At 35.9% G+C, this 26,276-nt stretch overlaps 1 protein-coding gene across 1 annotated transcript in view; it reads right to left on the minus strand.

The window, feature by feature from the left end:
* Positions 1-13,373: 13,373 nt before the first annotated feature.
* The window catches only part of LOC117325680 (fibrillin-1-like), an 86,531-nt gene continuing 73,628 nt past the window's right edge, over positions 13,374-26,276 (minus strand). Inside the window, 14 exon segments of the mRNA XM_033882098.1 lie at positions 13,374-14,751; positions 15,114-15,177; positions 18,185-18,289; positions 18,895-18,936; positions 19,351-19,477; positions 21,269-21,354; positions 21,630-21,696; positions 21,991-22,060; positions 22,276-22,426; positions 23,968-24,070; positions 24,603-24,709; positions 25,249-25,366; positions 25,766-25,812; positions 26,087-26,192. Of these exon segments, the coding sequence (XP_033737989.1) occupies positions 14,369-14,751; positions 15,114-15,177; positions 18,185-18,289; positions 18,895-18,936; positions 19,351-19,477; positions 21,269-21,354; positions 21,630-21,696; positions 21,991-22,060; positions 22,276-22,426; positions 23,968-24,070; positions 24,603-24,709; positions 25,249-25,366; positions 25,766-25,812; positions 26,087-26,192 (1,576 nt within the window). The 3' untranslated portion in view covers positions 13,374-14,368.

Consider the following 26,276-nt stretch of genomic DNA (forward strand, 5'->3'; position numbering starts at 1 on the left):
CCAATGTCTGAGATCATAATTTTTTGACAATGTGTCAGTTTACACAGGTTAACCTGTAATATTTACACAAGAAGTAAAATCATTTAAAATAATTTGAATTTGGATCAATGATTTCCCTGTTGCTTCTAAACAACGTAACGAATATATATGAATGTTTTAGCATGATATGCATTCTAGATAAAATAGTATCATTTTTGTTTTGGTATACAGTAAAAATCAAACAGATGAATAACCTTTTTCTTTTGGATAATCCTAAATGTCCTACTCTTTCTGTAAAATTAAAATGTTTATCATAATGTCCGAACAAAATATTATGCCTAACATGTTATATTGTCTTCTCAGGATTCTTTTTCTGATATAGATTGTTCAAACGGCTAACAATGTTTTATAGCAAACTAGAAACGTATCTCGAATCGTAAGGGAGATAACTTGTGTTGATTATCTATAATTTCTGTATGAAATCTGATGTTATACTCATGATACATACGATTAGGACATTTTAATCTAAAATAAAGCCTTATATATCATAAACTGTTTCTACTTAACCGTGCATTAGCATGTTTTTTTTATACTATGTAGCCTTCCTTGCACTACCTTCCATTGCATGTATATGACTTGCTTTTACTTAAACTGCTGTCCTGATCCGCCTCGGTTCCCGTTTATCTCCTTGTCGCGGTTTACCTCGTGTAATAAGTCTTCGGGTCCCACAGTGTTATCCGATGTATAGCTAACTTATTGTATACCATATGTAATTCTGTTTAGTCAACATCAGCGTCTGGGAACATTCAAGCTCAGGAACATACCGGCGGGTCCAATGCTTGGCTCAGGTAAATATACTGATATAAATGGTGTTTATACATAATTACAATTGAATTAACAAACGAACAAATCCGAGAAATAACCTAGTTTAATAACGTTTTGTGCAGGTATCTGTCCTCATTTCATTATTTCAATTGGTATTGAGCACCAGGCTACTACCTATACAAGCCCTGAAGTGGTATAATATACTGTATACATGGATAGTATAATATTATCAGAAAGGTTAAACAAGACAGTAACCAAATTTTCACAGCAACACGAACTAACAGATGCCACAAGTAAATAATGCTGGTTACCTCTCTTACATCATGTTATAAGATTCAAGATAAGAGTCAATATTCTGCGGAAACAAAATAAAATTCCACCTGATATCCACAAAATGACATGGAAAATACTGATAACAACGAAACAACACCTTATGGTGTTCTGTAATGTGGTGAATTTACTTACGATACATTTCCGGTATATTAATTATGTTTATGTGACATAACAACTGACAAGTGTAGTTTTAGTTGTACGAGCGTTCTTCAGTGATAAACCCGTTTGGCAAGGGTGTTGTCAACAAATTTGTCCAACTCAGTGTATTTACTCCAGTGTTAACTGGGCACGACTATTCAAAGGTGTGGTATTTACAAGAGACTATCCTACTTCCCAATTGTTTGTAGACAATGTGTCGGTCATCAAGCCGCTTTCATCACTTAATATACTAATACGTAGTACATCTGACCAGCATGTTTTCAATGAGTATTCTTTTCGTATCAGTGCTGTAGCCTCAACTGCTACAGCAGGCGTTGAACAACATATCATACAAACTCTTGGTAGATGGTCCTCTGTTATATCCGGTATACCCTACCGACCCGTCAATCAACTTCTGCATAGAAGAATATGTCCATTTCTAACCAGTTAACTTGATCTGTAGTGGCTCTGCTTGGTTGCTTGTGTCACGTTTTTATCACCATACATTGTACATCAGTTACTCTCGTACACTTTTGGGTCCCTTATTAACCAATTTAAGTTTTGTACTGTATAGTCTTGGTTTTTTTTATTATCCATATTGGGGGTTCCCACCTAAAAGTAATTATTGTATATTTATTGCGTATTTCGCTCCATTTCGACCTGAAATTCCAGGGGAATTTTACCCCCTATATTTTAGTAATTTAAAATTACTATTCATCTTCTACGGGAATATTTCAAGATTTTCCTTTGCAGTTCAGCAGTCAAGTTTTTTTTTCATCTCCATAAATTAGTTAAAGAGTCAAGTGGCTTCCCTGGAGTTCGGGAGTGTCAACACCTGTCTAGACGTTTCTCTCTTTTCTTCTTCTTTTGTTTTGTTACTAAGCAAGAGTAATAAACATGCAACGTTTTGGTTGTACATAAAAACATCGTTTGTGGTTGATATTGAAAATGGGGTATTGTTTGGATTGGCATAGATGTCCCGGGGTTGAGAATTGTGACTTCATAATTACTAAATTTTATAATGAAACGTCCATGTAAACTTATCTATAAACATATTTGTATATGGAGGTACGGTGGTCTAGTGGTAGGACGCAAGCCTACTTGACCGAAGTGTCCCTAGCTCGAGTACCGGCCGGGGAAATGTGATGCATCGTTGAACAAGACAATACGTGACCGAATGGTCCCTAGTTCAAGTCCTGGCACGGGAAGTATTGAATCCTTGAACTAGATATTATACTTCGCTACGTTCCAGTCAATTCAGCTGTGAATGAGTACATGATAAGGTATTGTAAAAATTAGTGTGCAAGCTTTTAGTGCTGAATCGGCACCTCCGACTGAATGTTTCTCGGGTAGTCGAGAAAGACATTAACTGGTTGCTAAAAGACCCAGGTACCACGGTTGATAACTCCAAAATAATTAATAATCAAATTAGTGAATTACTCCAAGTAAAATGATAAGAATGCGAAAGCTCATTGTCAGTTTGGCAAACTATTTCATTTCAACATTATTTTATTGGAAATCAAATGGATTGAACATCAGGCTAAGCCTATATTAAAGTTCTCTCCATAACATATTGTGACACTATTAAAGGTGTCACTGGCTAAACCGGAAACAGATAGACCGTATTTGTTGTATATAATGCTTTATTGCAAATAGGGAGATGTAAATAAGTGTTAAAAAGTTTTATTATTGAATGTTTTGTGTTAAATATACGTAGAGAGATAATATAAACATTGGAGTATACGATTTTATGAAGTGTACAGTTGTAGTGGATTTAGGTGTTGTAAATGTTTATACAATAGGTGCACTAAACATGAATGACCTTTGCAAACCAGTACTGTATAGGCACTGGAGACCGGTGTGTAAACAGTGGTTTCAGAATCGGCATATTTGTATGAACAATGTTTATGGTGGCCGACCTTAAAGGTCAGTGCATACTATTGAAGCAAGTGATGATACATGTACGTATCATGAAATAGTACATGTATCATGTAATGTTTACTACAGTATGTTTATAGTTAAACAGCAGATAGTTTTATCTGCGCAATTAAAATTAAAATAAGTAAAATGTTATATAAATAGTGACTGGTATCCCGGTGGTCTTTCTTGCTGGAACACCTGGATATCACTTGCGTCAATGCGGCTTAGGATTGGGGAATTGACCAATCAACGGTTGTCGCTCTAAATGTGCATCCCCAATCTGTCAGCACTGTCGCCATGTAGAATAACAGATGGCGCCAAGATTCTGCAGTTTGAATCCAAAAATGTATCATTTTGACAGAATCTTGATGTGCTTAGGTCGCTAAGATCAACCATTGTTCTTGTGGTGTTTGTAGCTGCGTAGTTGCCCAATGTTTGGTTGGCCCTATAAATTCAGGAGCAGGTTCTCTGCTCACCGCACTTGGTTTTGGGGGCTGAACCAACGTACAACTTCCGCCGCTACAACATCAGACTTCACGGAGCTGGGCGTGCCTTTGGAGTTGTGTACCTGACCTCTACTATACATTAAAAGACATTGAACCTGGGATCCTTCTTGTTAACTCTATTGAATGATAGGGTGACATGAGGGAGTGATTTTGGTGCCGTGTGACCAGGATCCAGGAAACAACATCATACCCTGGATCAAGAAGAGGCAGTTATTAAGGTAGGTGAGACTCTTGCTTCTTTAAGTACCTTACAACTGACCTTGTTTACATTTGCTGTTTGTAAGACGCTATTAGAGTAGAAAGTTAAAATGGCAACTAATGATGTAGACATGCAGGAGGTTCTGGAGCGGCTGGCTACCCTAGGTACCCCCCAATCAGGACAGGGACTTCCCTCACAGGTTAATCAAGATCTTCCAAGTGCCCCTGTGGGTGGGACTCCTCATGATGAAGGGGATAAACTAATTAGGGGCATGGCCCAGCAGTTCAAAAGTCTGTCAGCGGCAATGACGGCACAAGGTGTCGGTCAGGTCGTTAAAACCTTTGAGGGTGAACCGACAAAGTTCAAAACATGGGTAAAAGAAATCGAGAAATATGGAAAACTTGTAGGGTTGGCAGATGAAGCCATACCAAACATTGCTTATCAAACAAGCACAGGGTCTGTAAGTGACTTTATTAAACGTTATATCGATTCTATGGATGGAGAAGAGGCTCTTAGTTGGGGTGATTTAAAGAAACTGTTAAAACAAAGATTCGCAGAAATAACGGATGAACAACAAGCAATGGCCTTGTTAAGAAAGACAAGACAAACGGATATGGAAAGTGTTCAGAATTATGCTGAACGTCTTCTGCAGATAGCTGAAGAAGCCTATCCGAATGCCCAAGATAATGATAGGGTAATTGTTCAACAACAGTTAGTGAATACCTTTATCGATGGGTTGGCTTATGACTACCTGAAAATGAAAGTCATGAGGGGCAATCCCCAGACCTTAGAAGACGCCGTAGGTGTAGCAATGCGTGAGCAAAATTTAAGGAAAAGATTCAACTTAAGAAAAGATAGCACTGAACAATGTAAGAAACAAGATAGTCAAAGACTTGACCTAGCTATGCCCTTGACACAGACTAAGTCTGACACGAGACAAATTGTTCCCATGGAAGTTGACCACTCAAGACAAAAACATTGCTTCAGATGTAAAAGAAATTAGGATTATGAATAGGCAATGTCAAGACGGAGATAGGTTCAGACAGTACAATTCTACCATGTCAAATAGGTCTCCTTACGTAGCTAATCAAAGAACTAGTCAGCATGCTCCAATAAATTTCCAGAACCCTAAACAACATCAAGTTCAGGCCCTAAGACAGGACACAAGAAATAATACCCAATCTTATGTCCAAACCTTAATTTGTTGGCATTGTAACAAGTCAGGCCACTTAAGACGAAACTGTCCCCAATTAAATGGAGTTAACCCTAGGAACAGTCAGTTAAACTAAAAACCTCTCATCATAAGGAAACCGATGGTGAGAGAGGGATTAGGTCAAGGAAACCTGTATCTAAGAAAATAAACATATCGGGTAATCCAAGTACCACTGTGATCAAATTAGGTAAACAAAGAATTAGAGTTCTGATGGATACAGGAGCAGAGGTTTCCCTTATAACACATAAGATTTTTAGGACTGTTTTCAAGAAACTTAGGTTAAGAAAAGAAACCATGACCCTCCAATCAGTCAATAGCACACCACTCAGAGTCATAGGTTCTGTTGAACTTCCTTTTCAAATGAGAAACCTGACCTTAAGTCACAAGTTTTATGTCGTGGAAGGAATGAATAGAAACTGTATTCTTGGACTTGATTGGTTAAGAAAGAATGGCGTACGAATGTATTTTGATCTGGCATGCATGCGCATAGGCAAAACGTACGTACCCCTTGAAGAAGATGTACATATAGCATCTATACTGAGAACGTCTCAGAAGATCACTATAAGACCACAGACAGCGACGGTATGTAACGTCCGACTCAACAGAGGCTTTGAAATACCTGAGTCACGATTGTTGAGCATTTCACCATAATTATCAAGTAATGAAACACCTTGTATCAACAATGACCCAGGAGTAATCTTGCAAGAAAGCGTTGCACAAGTAAGGAATCCTCTCAAGATACCTGTCTTGATAGTCAATGAAACTAATAGAACTATGAACTTAAGACGTGGTAGTGTAGTAGGAAAGGCAACGGCTCTAGAACTTCAAGACATTTCAAGTGCTCATATAGTTGAAGGTAAGAACAAAGAAAAAGAAGACTTCCGAGATGTACAAGTACCAGATAAGTATCGACAGGAGACTATGAAACTTTTGAGAAGAAATAGCGATCTTTTTGCAAGAAAAGATTCTGACTTAGGTCACACTGACACAGTCAAGATGAACATTGACACTGGAGACCACAAACCAATAAGAAACCGTGCATACCGCACTCCACTGAATAAGCGTAAGATTGTAGATGATGCAATAGATGAAATGATGGAAGCAAAGGTCATAGAAAGGTCAAGAAGCCATTGGTCCTTTGGTCTAGTAGTTGTTGACAAAAAGGACGGAAGCAAAAGAATGTGCGTCGACTTCAGAAGTCTCAATAAGATTGTGACACCAATGTCAGTTCCCTTACCCCTAATTGACGATATCTTGAATCTTCTTGGTCAGTCAAAACACTTCACCACCCTTGATTTGAAAAGCGGTCACTGGCAAGTACAATAAGACGAAGAAAGTAAACCAAAGACAGCGTTCGCCTGTCATCGAGGCCTATTCCAGTTCAACAGGATGCCCTTTGGCCTTAGCAACGCTCCCGCTGTGTTTCAGGAGTTAATGAACATTGTGTTGCAAGAATGAGAGCAGTTTGCTACCGCCTATCTTGATGATGTCTTAATATACAGTAAGACACCAGAAGATCACCTGAGGCATATACAGATAGTATTCAGGAAGTTACGAGAACACGGGCTCAAGTTGAAGCTGAAGAAATGTAGTTTCTTCCAGACAGAAACTGAATATCTAGGATTTATCATAACAGATGAAGGAGTGAAACCTGATTCTAAGAAAGTGGAAGCTATTCGAACTTTGCCATCCCCAACCTGTGTTAGAGAAGTGCGAGGATTTATTGGGATGTGCAGCTATTACAGGAGATTTATACCCAATTTCTCCAAGATAGCCGAACCTCTTATAGACTTAACAAGAAAATATGCAAGATTCAAATGGTCGGAAGATTGTCAAAAGGCCTTTGATTTCTTAAAAGATAGTCTGACGATAGTACCCTTACTGGCCTACCCAGATCCTAGCCAAGACTATATACTGTATACAGATGCTTCAGATTCATGCATAGGCGCATGTCTTACCCAAAGGAAAGATGGAGAAGAAATGCCTTTATATTACTTGTCACATAAACTCAGTCAAACTCAAAGAAGATGGTCTGTAATTGAGAAAGAAGCTTATGCCGTAGTTTATGCATTACAGAAACTTGACAACTACCTACACAACAGCAGATTTGTTGTAAGAACTGATCACCGTCCACTTTGTTGCATTTTCTCAGAAAAGAAGACTGTAAATAAGAAACTTTCCATGTGGGCCTTAAGTGTGGCTGCATATAATTGTAAGGTGGAATATATGGAAGGCAGATTCAATTGCTGCGCTGATCTGTTGTCTAGACGACCTTCTGATACACCCGAGGAGTCTCAAGAAACTCAAAGCAGTCAGGAAGAAGCACATGACATCTTAGACGTGGATGACCGAGCTTTGGAGATTGGTGCACTGAATTCAAATCACTTTCACCCTAAAGACTATGTCAGTTGTGAAATAGACCCCCCTGATGACATCATTAAACCACATATGGATTTACCAAAAGACATGAACATCAAAGACGCTCAAGAAAACGACCAAGACATTGTCAAATTGCGATCAAGACTAAGCAATGGCAAGGCGACAAAGAATGAGGAGGAACGGTTCTTAGTAGTAGACAATAACGGAGATATGCTGGAGAAGACTTACACAAAATCGCATTGGAACAACAGCATAAATCCTTCATTCTGGTTCACCGACACTTAAAACAGGCTAAGAAGAAACAGAAGAAACTTGCAGACAAAAACAGCAGAGAAGAGGATTTTAAAGTAGGAGACCCTGTATATGTACGGAATCACAGAAGGACATCAAAGCTAGACAACAAATGGACTCCTTATTACAGGATAACGGAACAAACAGGACCTGTGAGTTTTAAAGTAAGGAATCAGCTTACAGGAGAAGTCACTAAGACACATGCAAGACATTTGCGTTTGGCTAATATAAATGAATGGAGTTTACCTAAAGATAATATAGGACGACCACTACGAAAATCTACGTATGTAGTACCCCCAGTAGAATCTAGTTCTGAGGAATCAGAAGATGACGTGCCACTTAAGAGAGTTATCAAAAGGACGCGAAAGGAAAGATTGGACTCTGATGAGGAGGATGACATTCCTCTTACAGAGATGAGACAGCGTCTGATGACTCAAAAACTAGCAGAGAAAACTCAAGACATGGAATCAGATGATGAAGACATTCCCCTGGTTCAGCTGAAACAGAAATTAAAGAGAAACACATCTTCTGACAATCAAGAGACTGCCAAAGACATGACAGATAATGACACCAGTGACTCTGAAAATGGTGTTGTTGATGATGATATGGAGGTTGATATCGTAAAGAAAGTAGAATGTAATCTACCCCTCACAGAATCACGTAGAGTACAAGGAGTTGCTCACAAAAGACCGAATGCTTCTAAGAGAAATAATTCTTCTAAATCAATAATGAAGAAGTTGTTAAAAGTATGTTTAGACCTATGAACGACACGCATATGAAACAAAAGGTAAACCTGTCCTTGATTTTCTTACAGGCAGTTATGGCTGAAAGAGATTCAATGCAAAAGAAGGCCGACATAAGACCCGATTCAGATGTAGATGAAGAGTTGCCCTTAGATGACATAGGAAGAATTAAAAGTAATGTTAAGACTTTAAGGAATAATCAAGTTCGTCTTCAACATGTGGTTAAAGAAAGTTTAACTGTTTTGAGTATGGCACAAGGCCAAATAGCGAGTAATAGGAAAAATATCAATGAGGTGATAGATACCTTGCTTACTTTGACGGAATTAGGAAGGAACCTTACCAAATCTATTCAGGAATTTGATATGTATCTAAATAGTTATACGAAGATAGATAGGGCCCTAAGCGAAGCTAAGGAATTAGTTGGATTAGCTAGGGATTATCTTAATCACCTGAAATTACAAATCAATATGTTGTCTCTGGGACATCTCTCACCAACTGTTATATCGCCCCCTGATCTGAGGAAATTGTTAATGGACATAAGAAATAAACTAAGTGCAAATATGCAAATCCCGTTTGACCCTGACGTAGACCTTTGGACATTTTATAAGACAGTGACTTGTACTACCCTGATTGGACAGGACGAATTAGTGGTAGTCATGGCCATACCTTTGATAGATGTAGCTGACAAATTTACTGTTTTTAAAGCGCATAACCTTCCTTTACCTTATATGGGAACTAATCAAACAAACCTTTTGGCTGGGTATCAGTTAGAAGCAGATGCTTTGGCAGTAAATGAAGCCAAGACACAATTTGTAACCTTAAGTCTTGATGAAGTAAAACAGTGCGGAGGCAGCGTCAAGCACTACTGCAGATTTCGTAGCCCTATTTATACCTTAATGTCAAATGACATGTGCATTATATACCTCTTTATGGGCTGGATGGAAGATATTGGTAGATATTGTACCACAGTGGTACAGGCCGGAAGTAGAACTCCTAGAGCTGAGTATCTGGCTAATGGGAACTGGATTATTATTTCGGAAGTATCGTTGACCTTTAATATAAAATGTAAATCCCCTGCAGGTAGTCTTGTAACAAAAAGCCCTATTGATATATTAAGCTTAAAAGAAGGCTGTTCAGCATCCAATGAGTACATGACCCTACCATCTTTTCATCATTATGAAAGTGAATATAATCTTACAAATGATTTCCAAATTTTCTTGGATAATTACTACGTAGGTTCAATGGAACTATGGAAACCATTTTCTCAGAAATTTCCAAATCTGAAATCAATCAAAATTCCTTCTAAACTAAAACCGATAAAAGAAATTCCTATTGATCATTTGATCTCTGAAGTAGACAAAATGCAAGATATAGAATCAATGGAATCTGAATTTTCTTTGAAAATCTGTTTAATAGTTGGAGTTATACTCGTTTCTTGTTTAGTGTTAGTTTACTGCTGTCGCCATAAAATTAAAAAGAAATGTAAACAATATGAAACTAGTGTATGTAGTAAAGGGTCAGTTGATAAGGGAAATTTGGAGTCGAGTTCTTCACCAACACCTTCCATGCCTCTTCGAGAGCCTGATACAACAGTAGCACAATCAAGACAACCAGAGGTCATCAGAGTTCCACATCAACATCGACACAGCACTGACATAGACGACCTACGCCCTGACTCCAGCTTTGACCGAAGACTGACGAATCTTTACCTCCAGGAACTTCGTAATTATCAATCTCAACCACTTGAAATGATAAATATGGAGACATTAAAGGTGATGTCAGGTGAACCTGACAACGACGACAACGTTGAGGACGATGTATACCCCTCATCACCAGGTGAGATATCAGAGGAGATGAAAGCCATTAAAGGTGACTCTCTGGTATCTGCCAAGAAGAATATCGTGAAGGGACTGTATCCAAATATAAAGAGAGAACTGATGACAAACTAGTCTGTTGACTAAGTGTCCCTCATGAGTATACTGTAAGAAACAATTGTTATTGTGAAAGCGGCGTTAATTAGTACAAACTGTATATGTAAATCATGGACTATCGATGTGACGATTCCATGAAGCCTGGATTATATTGACAAAGTGACTATTATATACAATGGATTATTGATGTTGTGATGCAGTGAAATTTGGAGTGACTATTATATACAATGGATTATCGATGTGACGATTCCATGAAGCCTGGATTATATTGACAAAGTGACTATTATATAAAATGGATTATTGATGTTGTGATGCAGTTAAAGTTAGTTTATAAAGACAGAGTGACTGTAAAAAAATCATTTTGATTCCATTGACAAAATGATAAACTGCAGCATGCCAATCCGATGGTTTAGATATGAAATGGACTCGGTTAAAAAAAAAAATGGACTCGGTTAATACATATATAGAAGAAAATGAACTGTTAAATAAAACTAAAATTAATTTTGCATGTAGCATGCGAAAGATTGGTGTATGAAAGTTTGAATGAGAGTTAAAGCTCCGTGATAAAGAACTGCGCCAAGGATCTATCTTGATCTTGCTAAGAAATATAGTCAGTATTATACAGCCTATATTTCTTTGTTGTATGGGACGGATGTGACACTATTAAAGGTGTCACTGGCTAAACCGGAAACAGATAGACCGTATTTGTTGTACATAATGCTTTATTGCAAATAGGGAGATGTAAATAAGTGTTAAAAAGTTTTATTATTGAATGTTTAGTGTTAAATATACGTAGAGAGATAATATAAACATTGGAGTATACGATTTTATAAAGTGTACAGTTGTAGTGGATTTAGGTGTTGTAAATGTTTATACAATAGGTGCACTAAACATGAATGACCTTTGCAAACCAGTACTGTATAGGCACTGGAGACCGGTGTGTAAACAGTGGTTTCAGAATCGGCATATTTGTATGAACAATGTTTATGGTGGCCGACCTTAAAGGTCAGTGCATACTATTGAAGCAAGTGATGATACATGTACGTATCATGAAATAGTACATGTATCATGTAATGTTTACTACAGTATGTTTATAGTTAAACAGCAGATAGTTAATTAAAATTAAAATAAGTAAAATGTTATATAAATAGTGACTGGTATCCCGGTGGTCTTTCTTGCTGGAACACCTGGATGTCACTTGCGTCAATGCGGCTTAGGATTGGGGAATTGACCAATCAACGGTTGTCGCACTAAATGTGCATCCCCAATCTGTCAGCACTGTCGCCATGTAGAATAACAGATGGCGCCAAGATTCTGCAGTTTGAATCCAAAAATGTATCATTTTGACAGAATCTTGATGTGCTTAGGTCGCTAAGATCAACCATTGTTCTTGTGGTGTTTGTAGCTGCGTAGTTGCCCAATGTTTGGTTGGCCCTATAAATTCAGGAGCAGGTTCTCTGCTCACCGCACTTGGTTTTGGGGGCTGAACCAACGTACAACTTCCGCCGCTACAACATCAGACTTCACGGAGCTGGGCGTGCCTTTGGAGTTGTGTACCTGACCTCTACTATACATTAAAAGACATTGAACCTGGGATCCTTCTTGTTAACTCTATTGAATGATAGGGTGACAATATTACATTTATTTCAAATAATTAGTATCCTGTTGTTAGTCAAGAATGGAAAGTATAGTATATATATAGAAAGAGTATTTGTGAATAATATATAATGGTAATCTTATGTATTTTCTTTTCTTTTGATATTTTACAAATCATTGTTAAATATATATTAGTACTCGTTTACTACGTAGGAGAGAGACAAGTGATTGACCAACAACAGAGTTTCCGACTATTTGGCAAACTATTCTAATACTGTTCTTGTGTTTATCTATACTGTTTCTGATAAATATACTTCCAGATACTAGATACGATTAAGGTAGAAAAGTATTTGATTTGATCAGGGTGTTTAGAATATTTGCCGATTTAGGCCTATGTTGGGTCAGGATCCAAATGTTCATTCCATTAAACTGCAATTTCATACATATGGCTTCAAACACGTTTTGAATGTTTGCTGAAAAAAATCAACAATACTTCCAGATACTAGATACGATTAAAGTAGAAAAGTATTTGATTTTATCAGGGTGTTTAGAATATTTGCCGATTGAGGCCTATGTTGGGTCAGGATCCAAATGTTCATTCCATTAAACTGCAATTTCATACATGTGGCTTCAAACACGTTTGGAATGTTTGCTGAAAAAATCAACAATATATCACATAAAATAATGTCATATACGAGTGGAATGTGACGTAATGGAGGTAATGACATTCATATCGCTATAAGATATCCTAATACTCTCCAATCTATGAAGAGTTTTTCCATTTCAGGATATCTAGGTATGAAAACATTGTTTAATATTAGCCGACATGACCCGTTCAAGTCCTTCCCCTCAGACTCTCGGGTTCGAAAAAGATCGAAATCATCATACTATTCCGTATCATTTAAGTTATTTCCATGTGACGACGCCAAATGAAAGGCTATCATATTAGGTCGATTAGGACTCAACATGGTCACGTTAGCGGCCACCAGGAAAGGATAGACAAACAGTGTTACCGTCTGTTCATTATCATTTGAACATCATGTATTGAGTTGTGTTTTTTGTTAACATTTTTTCCATATGATGGAATTATACTACTGAAATTGTAATTGTAAAATTAAAAATATAATCTGTTGCTGACGTGTGAAAAAAAAAGATAATATGCCTTTTGTACGTAATATTGATAAATTAAAGGCATAACTTTCTGCGATGTCCACAGAAAAACACTTGCGTGTTGATATATATATATATATATTTAAACTTCTTGAAAAGATTGAAGCATGATTTAAACAGAAACAATTGAAACAAATCAGAGAAAAAACATTTAAAACGAACGATTTTAATAGTTAAAAGTTATTGCTTGATATACATGCAAACATATTAATAAAATAATTCAAGTGAGCATATTTAACGCGTCCATATCATATACATAACACGTGGTCAAAAGGTTAACATGTAATACATGTATATACCTTTACTAAGTTCTATAAAATATATAAACGATGACAAAAGTTTTCATATTAGCCCAGATCATATCATGGCGTTCAGGTCATATCATTTTATACAACGACATATTACATGAATACATAAGAAATATTTTTACAAGTCTTATCATGAACGGGATCCAGCCCACATAATTATTGATACACAAGGACAAAATTAAGCGCATTCATTGATTATGTACATATAAACGTGAGAACATGCAAACCATACACTTGTAAACGCTTTCATTTATCTAAGTCACACGGTTACTAATTTTAAATGTTTAAATGAAAATGGGTTTAAAATAAGACAATGAAATAACAAGAGAATTTCAGGCAATGCTTCTCAGAAACGGGACATGAAAAATCTCAGAAATACTGAAACACATTTAAACACTCAGATCACATGATACATGATGCTATTGTTTGCATATTTCACAACAACTTATAGTTTTCAATGAGCATATTATCGACAGGAACGGGACTTGAGCAAGTCTGTTGAGTATTTATTGTGAACGAAATCAGGCAAATATTTCAGGTAAAGGCATCAGGTTTACACAATGTTCTTTTATATTCTGACTCGGCAAAGCACCAGTAACCATTCACGTGACAAAAATGGTAAATTATTCGACAGATGATATAGAAAGAAAGATCACATCATATCGACAGTAGCTTAAACATTTCTCGCATGAAAAAGTCTGAACAACATATTTGGCAAGGAATTTTGTAATTTTTCATCAAGTAATTTTTGTTCTTTATCTGTTATCTCTATTATTTCTATTATTTTACGTCATGTTATTATAATTGTATGACGTCACAATAACACATAACTGTATCTCACAAACGAGCAGGGTCATATCCACCGGAATTTGACGGAGATTTCCGTATTCCACCGAATGGCGATGGTCTGAAGGTCACTGAAGTTCGTCCATCGTCTGACCACTGGACATATTTGAAGCGGTCACTTCTATCCGACAAAGAAGAATTTCGTTGAGAATCACTTGCTTGTGATCCCGAGTCGGCATCCTTATTTACTGTTAAGTATGGTGTTTTGCTCTGTCTACTTTCGTAGGAGTCTTTTTTATTTGTTTTCAAGTCACCGATGCCATTTTTATATGAATTATTTCTTTTTGTGTCTTGGTTGTAAACACCATTACCATTTGAAAATGAAGTTTTACCGTTTTCATCTGGTTCATAACCACGATTTCCAAAAGCATTCACTGCAAATAAAATGAAATATTAATTGTTGAGTAAGTAAATACTTAAAGATAAGTCACGTAAACGTTACAATATTTACATAGCACTGTGGAATCTAGCCAAGTGCGGTTACGGCAGAACCAGTGTTTTATTCGTAAACGATCGCCTCTGCATAACTGGTGTCTAAATTTTCTTAATTCTTTTCTGTCGTTTCTACTTTTTCTTTCTTTACTTTCGTCAGATTCTGTTTCTGTACCCTACACACTGGTGATTACATTACTCTTGTTTTTGCGAGGACATAGAAAACTTGAACAAACCTAAAATCTAAAAACAAAAGAAACATGTGTCACGTCGTAGCTTATTTCTCGTGTAATGTTATACTTACCAGAATCAATCAGTGGACCAGCCAAACTTTTCCTTTTTCCAGAAACTTCAGATTCTGATGTTGGCTAAAAATGTAAATTACTTTTTTAAAATGTTGTGAGACTTTTATAAAGTTATTATTTGTTGGGTGTCTCATTTTAGAAGAAATTCATTATTTTTGATGTAGGTCTTATTTTCGGAATTATCTTTAAATATAACATTATTTGCCGCAATATGCACAGTTTTCATCATTATTACGACATAGTATATTAGAGCAACTCTGCGATGCAATTATACTTTTATTCTTTAATATGATTATGGATTATTGAAACAGACACGTGCGTCCATGCTTGTTTACCCACTAAACAACTATTAAATATCATTTATGTTTCTTCCATTAAATACCTAGCCCGTTAAATTTAAAGACTAACTACTCCTTACTCTCTCTACCTTCAATCCATCCCAGTACAGAACAAAACAGGAGACCCAAGGGCCTTAACGGTCATTTAAGTTCTTATCGATGAATAAAGAACGAATGAATATATCTAAAGTGTAAAAAAAAAAACAAAAAAAACACCGCCTTATCCAATATCTGGATTATAAATTAAAGACTTAATTGATTCTAGTAAGCCTTAGTCTAAGCAAGAAAGTTAAGCAAATACCTTATAACTTGGGACGCACATTTTTGGTAAAGGTTACCTTCTCCCGAAGGAAACTTGAAATCTTGGGGTTATGGAATTCACAAACCTTAAGACCTTTTCATTTATTAGAAGAAATTGGATTTGATCATATTTGGGTATTGAAAAGAGGATGGTTAAAATTTCAGTTATTTTGAACGATTTGAGCCCAAACCTTCAACCCCTTATGGTGGGGACCATATAGTTCACAACATTGGAAGGTTTATGCAAATCTTATTGTTATTGGCTGAATGGGAGGGGGAGAGTAGACGATTGCGAAAGCTCACCGGCGGCAGCAATCACACTATGCATTCATTTTTTATGTATGTATAAGCATGTCATTTTGAAATTGTATGTCACATAATATCACTCCTAGACTTCTAATGGATGTATAAACCAAATAAGAAGGGTGTGGACTTACAAGTTTTTCAAAACTAACCCCCAAAATCTTTAAAGTGAGTTTTTGTGTCAAAAAAAGTAAGTCTACTAAATAGTAAAATGCCAAAATGCCATTTTTTCTGCATGATTTGCCACAGCATCACTCCTGGATCTCTAATGAATGTATAAACCAAATTAGAAGGGTGATAGGTGTATACTTTTGGACTTATCTCCAAAACTTTAAAGTGAGTTTTGGTGCAAAGAAAGTTAAGTCCACAAAATTGTAAAATGCGAAAAAATCACAATTTTTTTTCTGCATAATTTTGCCATAACATCACATCCTAGACCTCTAATGAATGTATAAACCATATAAGAAGGGCATGAGGTGTATACTTTTGGACTTACAAGCTTTCAAAAAACTTACTCCAAAAACTTTAAAGTTTTGGGGTGGGACGCCGACGCCGACGCGGACGCCGGGGTGACAGCATTAGCTCTCGGTTACTCGTAACCGGCGAGCTAAAAATGTAAACTTTTTTTCCAGAGGGACAACGCACAGCGGACAAAGGATGATAAAAGTGAATCACGTCTCGTGTAAACTTAAAACTTTCTCCCTCCAAACACCACACCTAGGTTTAGTACCATTTTGTTTATCCACTTTTACAGGTTTTTCACATAAAACACATACAGGAACAGCGGATGACTGGATTACTTCTGAATTGTTTGCTAGTATTGTTGCGACTTCTCTGTACAAGGTCCTAAGGTGGTGACTGTTTTAAGTATTCTGGTTTTGATCAATGCAATAAGAACCAAAATGTGATTTAATAACTAAACATTCGAGATGTAACACGACATTAGGCTGGTCAATAAAATTATTTGAGGCAATATATCAAACCTTTTAGGATATAACACCAACAAAATACTTTTTGCATACAAAGCCAGGGAGGCGATGGTAAATGACATCAATGACTAGTATGTCAGTGGGACTCAATGGGCACAGTATAATCACGATATATTTCCTATTTATGCTAACATTACCTCATCAGATAAAGTTCAGTGATTTAAATATAGAAACTGTATTTGATCCCAATATATATTACCTAAGTGATATACACTTTATGATCGAATTCAACAAATACAGCGACATACAATGTATGATTGATTCCCCCAATTACAGCGACATACAATGTATGATTGATTCCAACAATTACAGCGACATACATTGTATGATCGAATTCAACAATTACAGCGACATACATTGTATAATTGATTCCACCAACTCATGTGAAATAGGACCTCTAAATGTCCAGCATATACGTCGTACTTTAATATTCCACACCATCACCATGTTTTACATCTACCTGATATACTTACCAACCCACGTGTTACTTGTATATAAACGCCACATGTATATCACCATCTACTGCCACCTTTCTATCTAACTATTCAGTTTGATACTAAAGACAATCATATTGCGGTCACTCTGTAGAAACCGCGCGAAATCTTACCTTCTTTGCTTTTCCTGCTGTCACCTTTGTGAGTTTCAAAACTCTATGCAAAACATTTTACATAGATATCAGATTGATGGGTGATATGTGGGTGTATGGAGCCTTACTTAACATACTGTCTTCAATTGAAAGTGAGTCTTTCATTCATACTGTACAGATTAATATATTCAATTTGATTTGAATATGTTTTTAGTTTGTAATAAATATTTAGATTTTGCTATAATAACGTAGTGCGATACTAATTGTTTTTTATATTGTATTACATGTATTATGAAACATTTCTGCTGGTTATATACATGCCTGTGACTTTCCAATAGAACTTTACTAGATTCAATGCATGGCGGTTACCATACAATATAAGGTACACTTAGGCGATTGGTTATGATGTTTAAACATTTTAACCTGGTTATAATATTTAATTATCAAAGACTTTTAGCCCATTAAGTGTCTTCCTAGACAACAATCACCAGGAATAGTTCCTTTACTGTCTGACAGACATATGAAATAATGATGTTTCTATTGAGGACACTTACGTTTGTCTTGTATCGGTTGCCGCTGCTGGATGATTTGCCGAGTTTACTACTGTCACGTGAAGGTAATCTAAGACAAGGGAACTTTCTCCTAACCGCATCACGCATCTGTAATACCATAACGTAACCATATAACAGGAACAGAAGTGATATCAAATACAAAGCAAATACATGGAAATCATGGGTATATTTGCAACTATAGAAAAATGTCCTGCATTTCATGTTCACATTAAAACCCAGGAAGCCGTCCGCACGATTTTATTTTAGCGTGCTTTGCTAGAAACATTACCGGTATAAAAGCCAACTTGTTTTTTATAACCTTACATCGATTATATTATTCCAGTAATACACACCTTCAACATCACACGGCTCTCCATAAAACCTTAATATCTAATACGTATTACATGTATATATTTACACATAAAAATGTGAAAACTGAGATTTACGTGTTAAATGGTTCTTAACTGAGATTTACACGTAAAAGGGGCCTAGACATAGATTTACACATAAAAAGGTCAAAACTGAGATTTACATATAAAAGATACGACAAATAACCTGTGATGTATGAATATTACAATAATGCGTTACCATTTACAGAGGCAACCGACACATTCTTTGGTCTGCCTTTAACAAAAGGCGCACATGCATTTAAGCAGGTAAACATAATTTTCCATTAGTATAATTGTGAAACTTTTGCTAATGTAAATACTTACCACTTTGCTTAGCAAGCAGTGAAAAAGGAAAATAAACAATCCCTGAAATGAAAAAATAGGTTCCATTATAGATATTTCTCATAAACCGTAGATTGTCTAAATGTCGGTTACAATACTTCTAATGCAGTTTGCTGTAAGGATATCACCACATACATATGCATTCTGAAAGGTTCCAAGAAGTCACTGGTGTTGATTGGGATATTGACTCACGTTATATAATGAACCTTAACAAAGGCCACGTGATAGCATGTTATTCTGGTTCAAGACACTTAACTGAACAAGTCTATCGCCAATTATTCCGTTCAAATTAACAAGCGTTTACGATTCATTACGTTTAATGTGCTCTGATCATTTCTATATTGATTATTTATTATTTTAGCACAATTATATAGATTGCGATCGACAGGTTTAAATAAGCTAGTGTATAACACTTTGATACCATAATATGATATTCACCTGTAATGAATTAAAGATGACAAACAGATACTGGAATATAACCGTATCCTCATTAACAGAAAGGACTCCAAAGATCCAGGTGAGTCCTAGAAGGGGTGCTAACACAGCAACGCTTCTTACGGCAGTCCTGTATAATTTGTATTGAAAAATGAGAAAACTAGTTTCATTTTCACAGGTTTCTCTACCAGTATTTTAGTCATTATCTCATCGATTTCAATGTCCATGATTTTAAACCAAAACGCATTTACCAAATTTGCGTTGAGAGTACCGCTGTAACCATGATATACATGTACATGTATCATACCAAGTAGATTTGGTTGGACAACAAGCATTATTCAAAGCTTTGTTTTTCGATTCAAAGATGTATTTAGTTATTAATTTTTGTCTCACATCATATACACCATGAATGTGTGACGTGTAACATTCAATTGAGCGTTAATATATTCATTCGATTTGATTTACAGATTTTTTCTTTAATTCAAGAAAACATCACATGTGTAATGTTTAGATACGGCTCCCGCGTATTTACGCTCAATTTTTGTTCCCATGAAAGTTGTCAACAATTCCTATTTATACTAGTTATAAATTTTGCGTTCAAGCGACATCACCGTAAAACGGTATTTCGTGCATTTGTTTTTTGTTTTTGTTTTTGTTTTCATTTTACATATATATATCAAGTCTATCACCTTATAGCAAATGGTAACTTGATTTCATCGAAATGTGTAAATTAAGTGAATTCATGATTGTTTCTCGCAGTTGATCAGCATTCAGTATATATAAACTCCTTGCGTCAAATATGATAAAGCATACGCACTAGCCATCTGTAAACTTTCCATGTGAATCAGCCGCGGTTTAATAGTCTAAATAAGAGTTACTGCCACAGTTACAAAACAAAAGACAGTAAAAAAAAAAGGCATAAGAAACCCTTAAATTTCGCTAGGGAAGCAACATGTATAGCAGATATTACTTTTTGCATAATTCGGAATTGACTTTGAGCTACCAAAATAAAGTTGCCACAACTCTTACTAAATCCTATGTAAAAAAAAAATACGTGTTCACCCACTGTGTCTCTGGATGCATAATGTTTTCATGATTACAAATGACTGCCTCGTTTTAAAAACAGTCACGTGATGCTATCAACGCTAAATTTGAGAAAGGTTTCCCGACTAAATTGACTAGTCATGCTGGACTTTGGAAACGATGTGAATATTGGGATAGCTTTGAAACGTTACTGGAAGTGTATTCATTCATCCAATATTTAATACTACAGTTGAAAATTACTAGATGATCACGTCACAATATGACATCCTATAATGCATTAGAGGCATTTCCCTGTCCATCTAGTCGCACAAATGGAAGCATACACGTACACCTTCAATGCTGTGGATTCATTAACGATGTTTCTGAGCAACACTAATTTTGAGACCTCCACAGGTCATCATAATCAATGTCAAAATCCCGTAGAATGACGTTTCCTATTGATACTTTCTAATGAACTGTCCAAAACTGTATGGAACAACCGAACTCCCGAGTAACACAAATCACGTGTTAGTGTAAACATGTAGTATCCCTGTGTAGATGTTCATACTTTCTTTAATCGGAAAAATGCAATATGCGTTTGAGTATATCGTGATTGTTTATTTCCAAATATGCTGCTTTCCTCACCTGACATGCAAAGTAGACGGTGTAAATAAAACAGGAAAATGAATAATATAATTATATATTTATGGGAACAAAAGATTGAGCGCAAATATACGATAACCCATCTTTAAAATTAAAATAAACAGTTGTAAAAACAACTTAATGAATAATAATGAGTGAACGATATAAACATAAAAGGAACCCGTTATAATCTGAAATAATTTCAAAATTTAATTTATAGCATGCTCGAATGGTTCCCTAGTAGCTGAATACTTACATCATTTTACCCTTTTTCGTTTTATTCATCACCACTCGAGTTGAAAATAAGGCTCTGAATACTAAGATGGCTATGACAAAATTGGCCTGAAATAACATCAATAAAATAAGATATTTCACCACATTAATTCCAATAAGATTAAAGTAAACTCTGTTTACATGATAGGGACAGTGAAAAAAGACACAATGTTTACAGGAGATGGTAGTTTAAAAAAAACTAATCATTACACTAGAACATGTTCTTTATTGTACAACATTAACACAAAGTTGCAAGTATGTTTTTCCAAGTGTAGAGGTAATTCATTGTGTTTAGAAAGTCGATTTAACTTTATAAATTTGAATCCATGTCATACAATACATACCACAATAATGACAAGAGCAGGGACAATGAAAGCGAGCAAAACACTGTTGCTCATAGACAACCAGCAGCTGTAACATAAATATTGGTTTTACAGTATTTACTTCTATTAAGCAATGACCTTTATTCGTGATATTTCGGCTTATATACTGCCCTCGTTATAATACATGGTGTATTGTACTTGCTTATTTAGGTTATGAAGTACAAGGGATATTCCAGACATTGGGTTTATCCGATTCCTTCAAGATAACATTATAATACTCTGTAGATAAGATGAAGTTAAAACAATGAAAAATAATTAACATCATTATATTTTCAGAACTTGGAGGAAACAACATATCATATATGACTACCATTTTACTTACAAGTTTTCATTGCCATATCCTTTTAATTGTGTGGCTCCTGTAGACACAGCTACTATTATTGCAGGCGTTCCTGCAATTCAATATAAACCGAAGACATATTATCGCTGTTGCTATTGCTGTTGTGGTTTTGGATAATTAACGATATTGGATACATATAAAAATGTATTAAATTTTGGCAAATGACATCTTCTTATCATGACCTTTCTATACTTATTTTTTTTTCTAATCAATTCCAAATATCACATGTATGTATAATGATTATAATCAACCAGAAGACCATCTTACCCCAGCCTAATGGAAGCAGATACCGCAGTTTAGAGGATGACGAGAACACAAATAAAACGGACATGGCCACGGCGATCCCCTCGGTAAGCATCAGGAAGAACGCGGCAAGGAAAATGTAATGTAATGATACTGCTATGATGGTGCATATAGTCTGCAAATATAATATACATTAACGTCATTAATGTCACGAATGGTTTTCTGATGTATTACAGTGTATGCTATTGCAATAAGGTTTGAATTTATATTGTTTAATGTGCACAAAAACTATTTTTGAAAAGGCTTCATATCAAGGATCCATGTTTATAATACATACTGTATAAATGAAATAGTGTTCGAAGCTAATCGTAGACCTAGGATCATCAAAACAACAAAGAACTGGAAAGACAAGGCAGATAGGGAGAGACATGGTAAACAAGAGATCCCAGAGGGATCTTGGCGCCCACCATTGAATGATCTTCATAGGTTCCATGTCAGATTGATCTTTTCTCTTTTTTTCCCCTTCCTCTTACTAATCTGTATAAATTGAGAAACATCCCTCCAGTGCTTTTTAAACAAGGGAAACTTGTATATGAAATTTGAGATTTGGCGATAATGGTTGTCTGTCGACAATGTTTTCAGATTGGTCCAAAAATGCAATACTACGGACCAAGGAGAACCTACATATTAAATTTGAGAAAGATCCCTTCAGTACGTTCTCAGAAATAGCGACAACAATCTTCAATTGACAAAATCCAAGATGGCTGCCTGTCGGCCATGTTGTTTTCCGATCGGTCACAAAATGCAATATGCATAACTGGGCACCAAGGGAAACCTACATATGAAATTTGAGAAAGATCCCTTCAGTGCTTTCTCAGAAATAGCGATAACAAACTTTAATGGCCAAAATCCAAGATGGCTGCCTGTCGGCCATCTTGTTTTTCGATCGGTCCCAAAATGCAATATGCATAACTAGGCACCAAAGGGAACCTACATATGAAATTTGAGAAAGATCCCTTCAGTACTTCCTCAGAAATAGCGATAACAAACTTCAATGGTCAAAATCCAAGATGGCTGCCTGTCGGCCATGTTGTTTTCCGATCGGTCCCAAAATACAATATGCATAACTAGGCACCAAAGGAAACCAACACATGAAATTTGAGAAAGATCCCTTCAGTACTTTCTCAGAAATAGCAATAACAAACTTCAATTGTCAAAATCCAAGATGGCTGCCTGTCGGCCATGTTGTTTTCCGATCTGTCCCAAAATGCAATATGCATAACTAGGCACCAAAGGGAACCTACATATGACATTTGAGAAAGATCACTTCAGTACTTTCTCAGAAATAGCGACAACAAACTTCAATTGTCAAAATCCAAGATGGCTGCCTGTCGGCCATCTTGTTTTCCGATCGGTCCCAAAATGCAATATGCATAACTAGGCACCAAAGGGAACCTACATATGAAATTCGAGAAAGATCCTTCAGTACATTCTCAGAAATAGCGATAACAAGAATTGTTTACGGACGGAGGGACGGACGGACGGACGGACGGATGGACCACGGACGCAGGGCGATTTGAATAGCCCCCCATCTGATGATGGTGGGCTAAAAAAGCAGAGTGATGGGACAGTTTCATTACAGAAAGTGCGTTCTACACCTATCTGGAAAAGCGTCAAAATGATAGAGGAACGTTTACATTAAAGGGAAAACAAAACCTTGTTTGCAGTTTGTTCTACGCCGACCAAGAACAGGATCAGTGCAAGCATGAGTGCCACACACATGTTCACAAGGATTGCTGACTTATCCGATTTCACATATCTGGAAAATAATAGGCGTTATATCAACAGAAGCTCTAGAAAGCCATTAAAAGTACAATAGGTATACAAGGAGCGAAATCAACAAAAAATACTCAAAAGACCAAGACAGAATCATTTTTTGTTATAATTTTTCAGCAAACATTGAAACTATTCTTATACAAATACAAAATTAAATATTCACATTTTGCTCCATTCCTCAATGGTTAGGCGCTAGACAACCCTTTATGTATCATAGAAACTTCACAGTCATGGCAATTCCAATTTGTATATGTGCATATACTTAAAGTGCGGAACTTAACCGTTTCCCATATTTGATCCATCAGGTCAAGATCCTGGGTCATATCTTTAGTAAACGACATTGTCACTCCATTTCAGCATATATTAACAATTTCACAAAATATGTATACGTTAATTCTAGATAACAAAACAGTCTCTCTTCCCGTTGAGTATGATTTTTGTCTTATCTATATGCACCTTGCTAGTTTATATCTTTTCAAAGAAAATAACGCTAAGTTGTATTTTTTTCAATTTACCTCCAGCAGAGTAAATGGCAAAGAATAGTCACAGCCATACCAGCAAGGGATATAGCACACCCGACTATGGACATCATCCCCAATATATTGTGATGAATACTCTCTTTCTGGAAACAAGAAAAAAATCTTATCTACATAAAATCAAATAATTTTTATTGATGTCCGAAGCGCAGTTTGTCCTTTAGTACCAGGTCTATTTTTGTTTATAATGATGTTTTCATCAATAACACTTGTTTATTAATGCCATGTTTTCCTTTCGTTATTTTTCACTGCATGATCTTTTATCATTCATTGCACGACCATTTTAATTTTCAGTGTATGACCCTGTAGTTTTCACTGCATGACCTTTATTTTTCAGTGTATGATCTTTTATTTTTCAGTCTATGACTTTTTATTGTTAAGTTCATAACCTTGTAATTTTCACTGCATGACAATTTATTTTTTACTGCATGGTTTGTAATGTTTAAGTCTATGACATTTTACTATTGTGATTTTAGATAATAATGTATGAAAACTTCCTTATTTTAACATTGAAATGATGTCTGATATGAATCTTCTTTCTGTAAATAGAAAGTACCAATTCCAAGAAACAATTTTCTATACCCGAAGGGGATAAAAACACATTAAACGTTCATCAAATACATACATTTGTATAGGGGCTCATCATAACTGCAAAGTTTGTCAGATGATCACATTGACATTTGGTATTGTTGGCGTCTGAGAAGACAACCACACAACCTTTTGTGGACCATCCTCCTCCGTTACTGTAAACACATCAAACAATACTCTAGTTAACTTAATGTGTGTTGATATATTTTCCAATAAGACTATTCTCTGACACGTCTTCGATCATCCTGTCCTTCCAAAGGAAAAAATATGAGCTTTCCCCATAGTTTCAATGAGGTTGACTTTCATTAAAAGATAGAAAATTGTTCTACACGGGTTTATTTACCCTGCCAGTATTCTCTCTGGTATCAATTCCAATGTAATTAACTCTCGCAATTATATCCATGGAATGAGACCTTGAGAATAAGCTTTACAGAAACCTACATGGATGTTGTATTCAGATGAAAGATGCCTTCATCGTATAGCGATATTTGAATGCAATATTTCCTACAAGTATAATAAGAAGTATTGTCATAAATAGTAGCGTGAGTACTTACGGTAAACTGAAGTTCCAAAACACACAGGCTCGTTCACCAATAAATTCCTAAAAAGGAAGTTACTTCTAAATAGAACATCAACAATAATACAACACATAATAAGGACAGATATTTCAGATAACGATTTAGATCTACTCAGTATTTTCTTTATATAGGCATTTAAACCGAACACAGGGAGCATTGTGCATGATACGAAAGTAACTTGCCTGTGGTGTAAGAAGATCGTAATAACCTTGAATATTGAAATGAAATTTTCAAATCCGCCAATCACTATGCAGAGTAGTGAACATTAATGTAATAGCTTCCGCATCCTGTACCTACCTCGGTGTGATGATATTGGAGTTCCAATGGAGGGTCCAGTCTATCCTGGGGACCAGATGTCAGTGTTAGGGCTAAAATACCACTCACTAATCTTTGTCCATCAACCCTGAATTTGAAGAAATTATATTGTATTGTTTCCTTTAACACATTTATTTTAAAATTCTATATTATCGAATCAAACGAGAGTTCA

The sequence above is a fragment of the Pecten maximus genome, chromosome 1 (assembly GCF_902652985.1).
Source record: "Pecten maximus chromosome 1, xPecMax1.1, whole genome shotgun sequence".
NCBI classification, from domain to species: domain Eukaryota; kingdom Metazoa; phylum Mollusca; class Bivalvia; order Pectinida; family Pectinidae; genus Pecten; species Pecten maximus.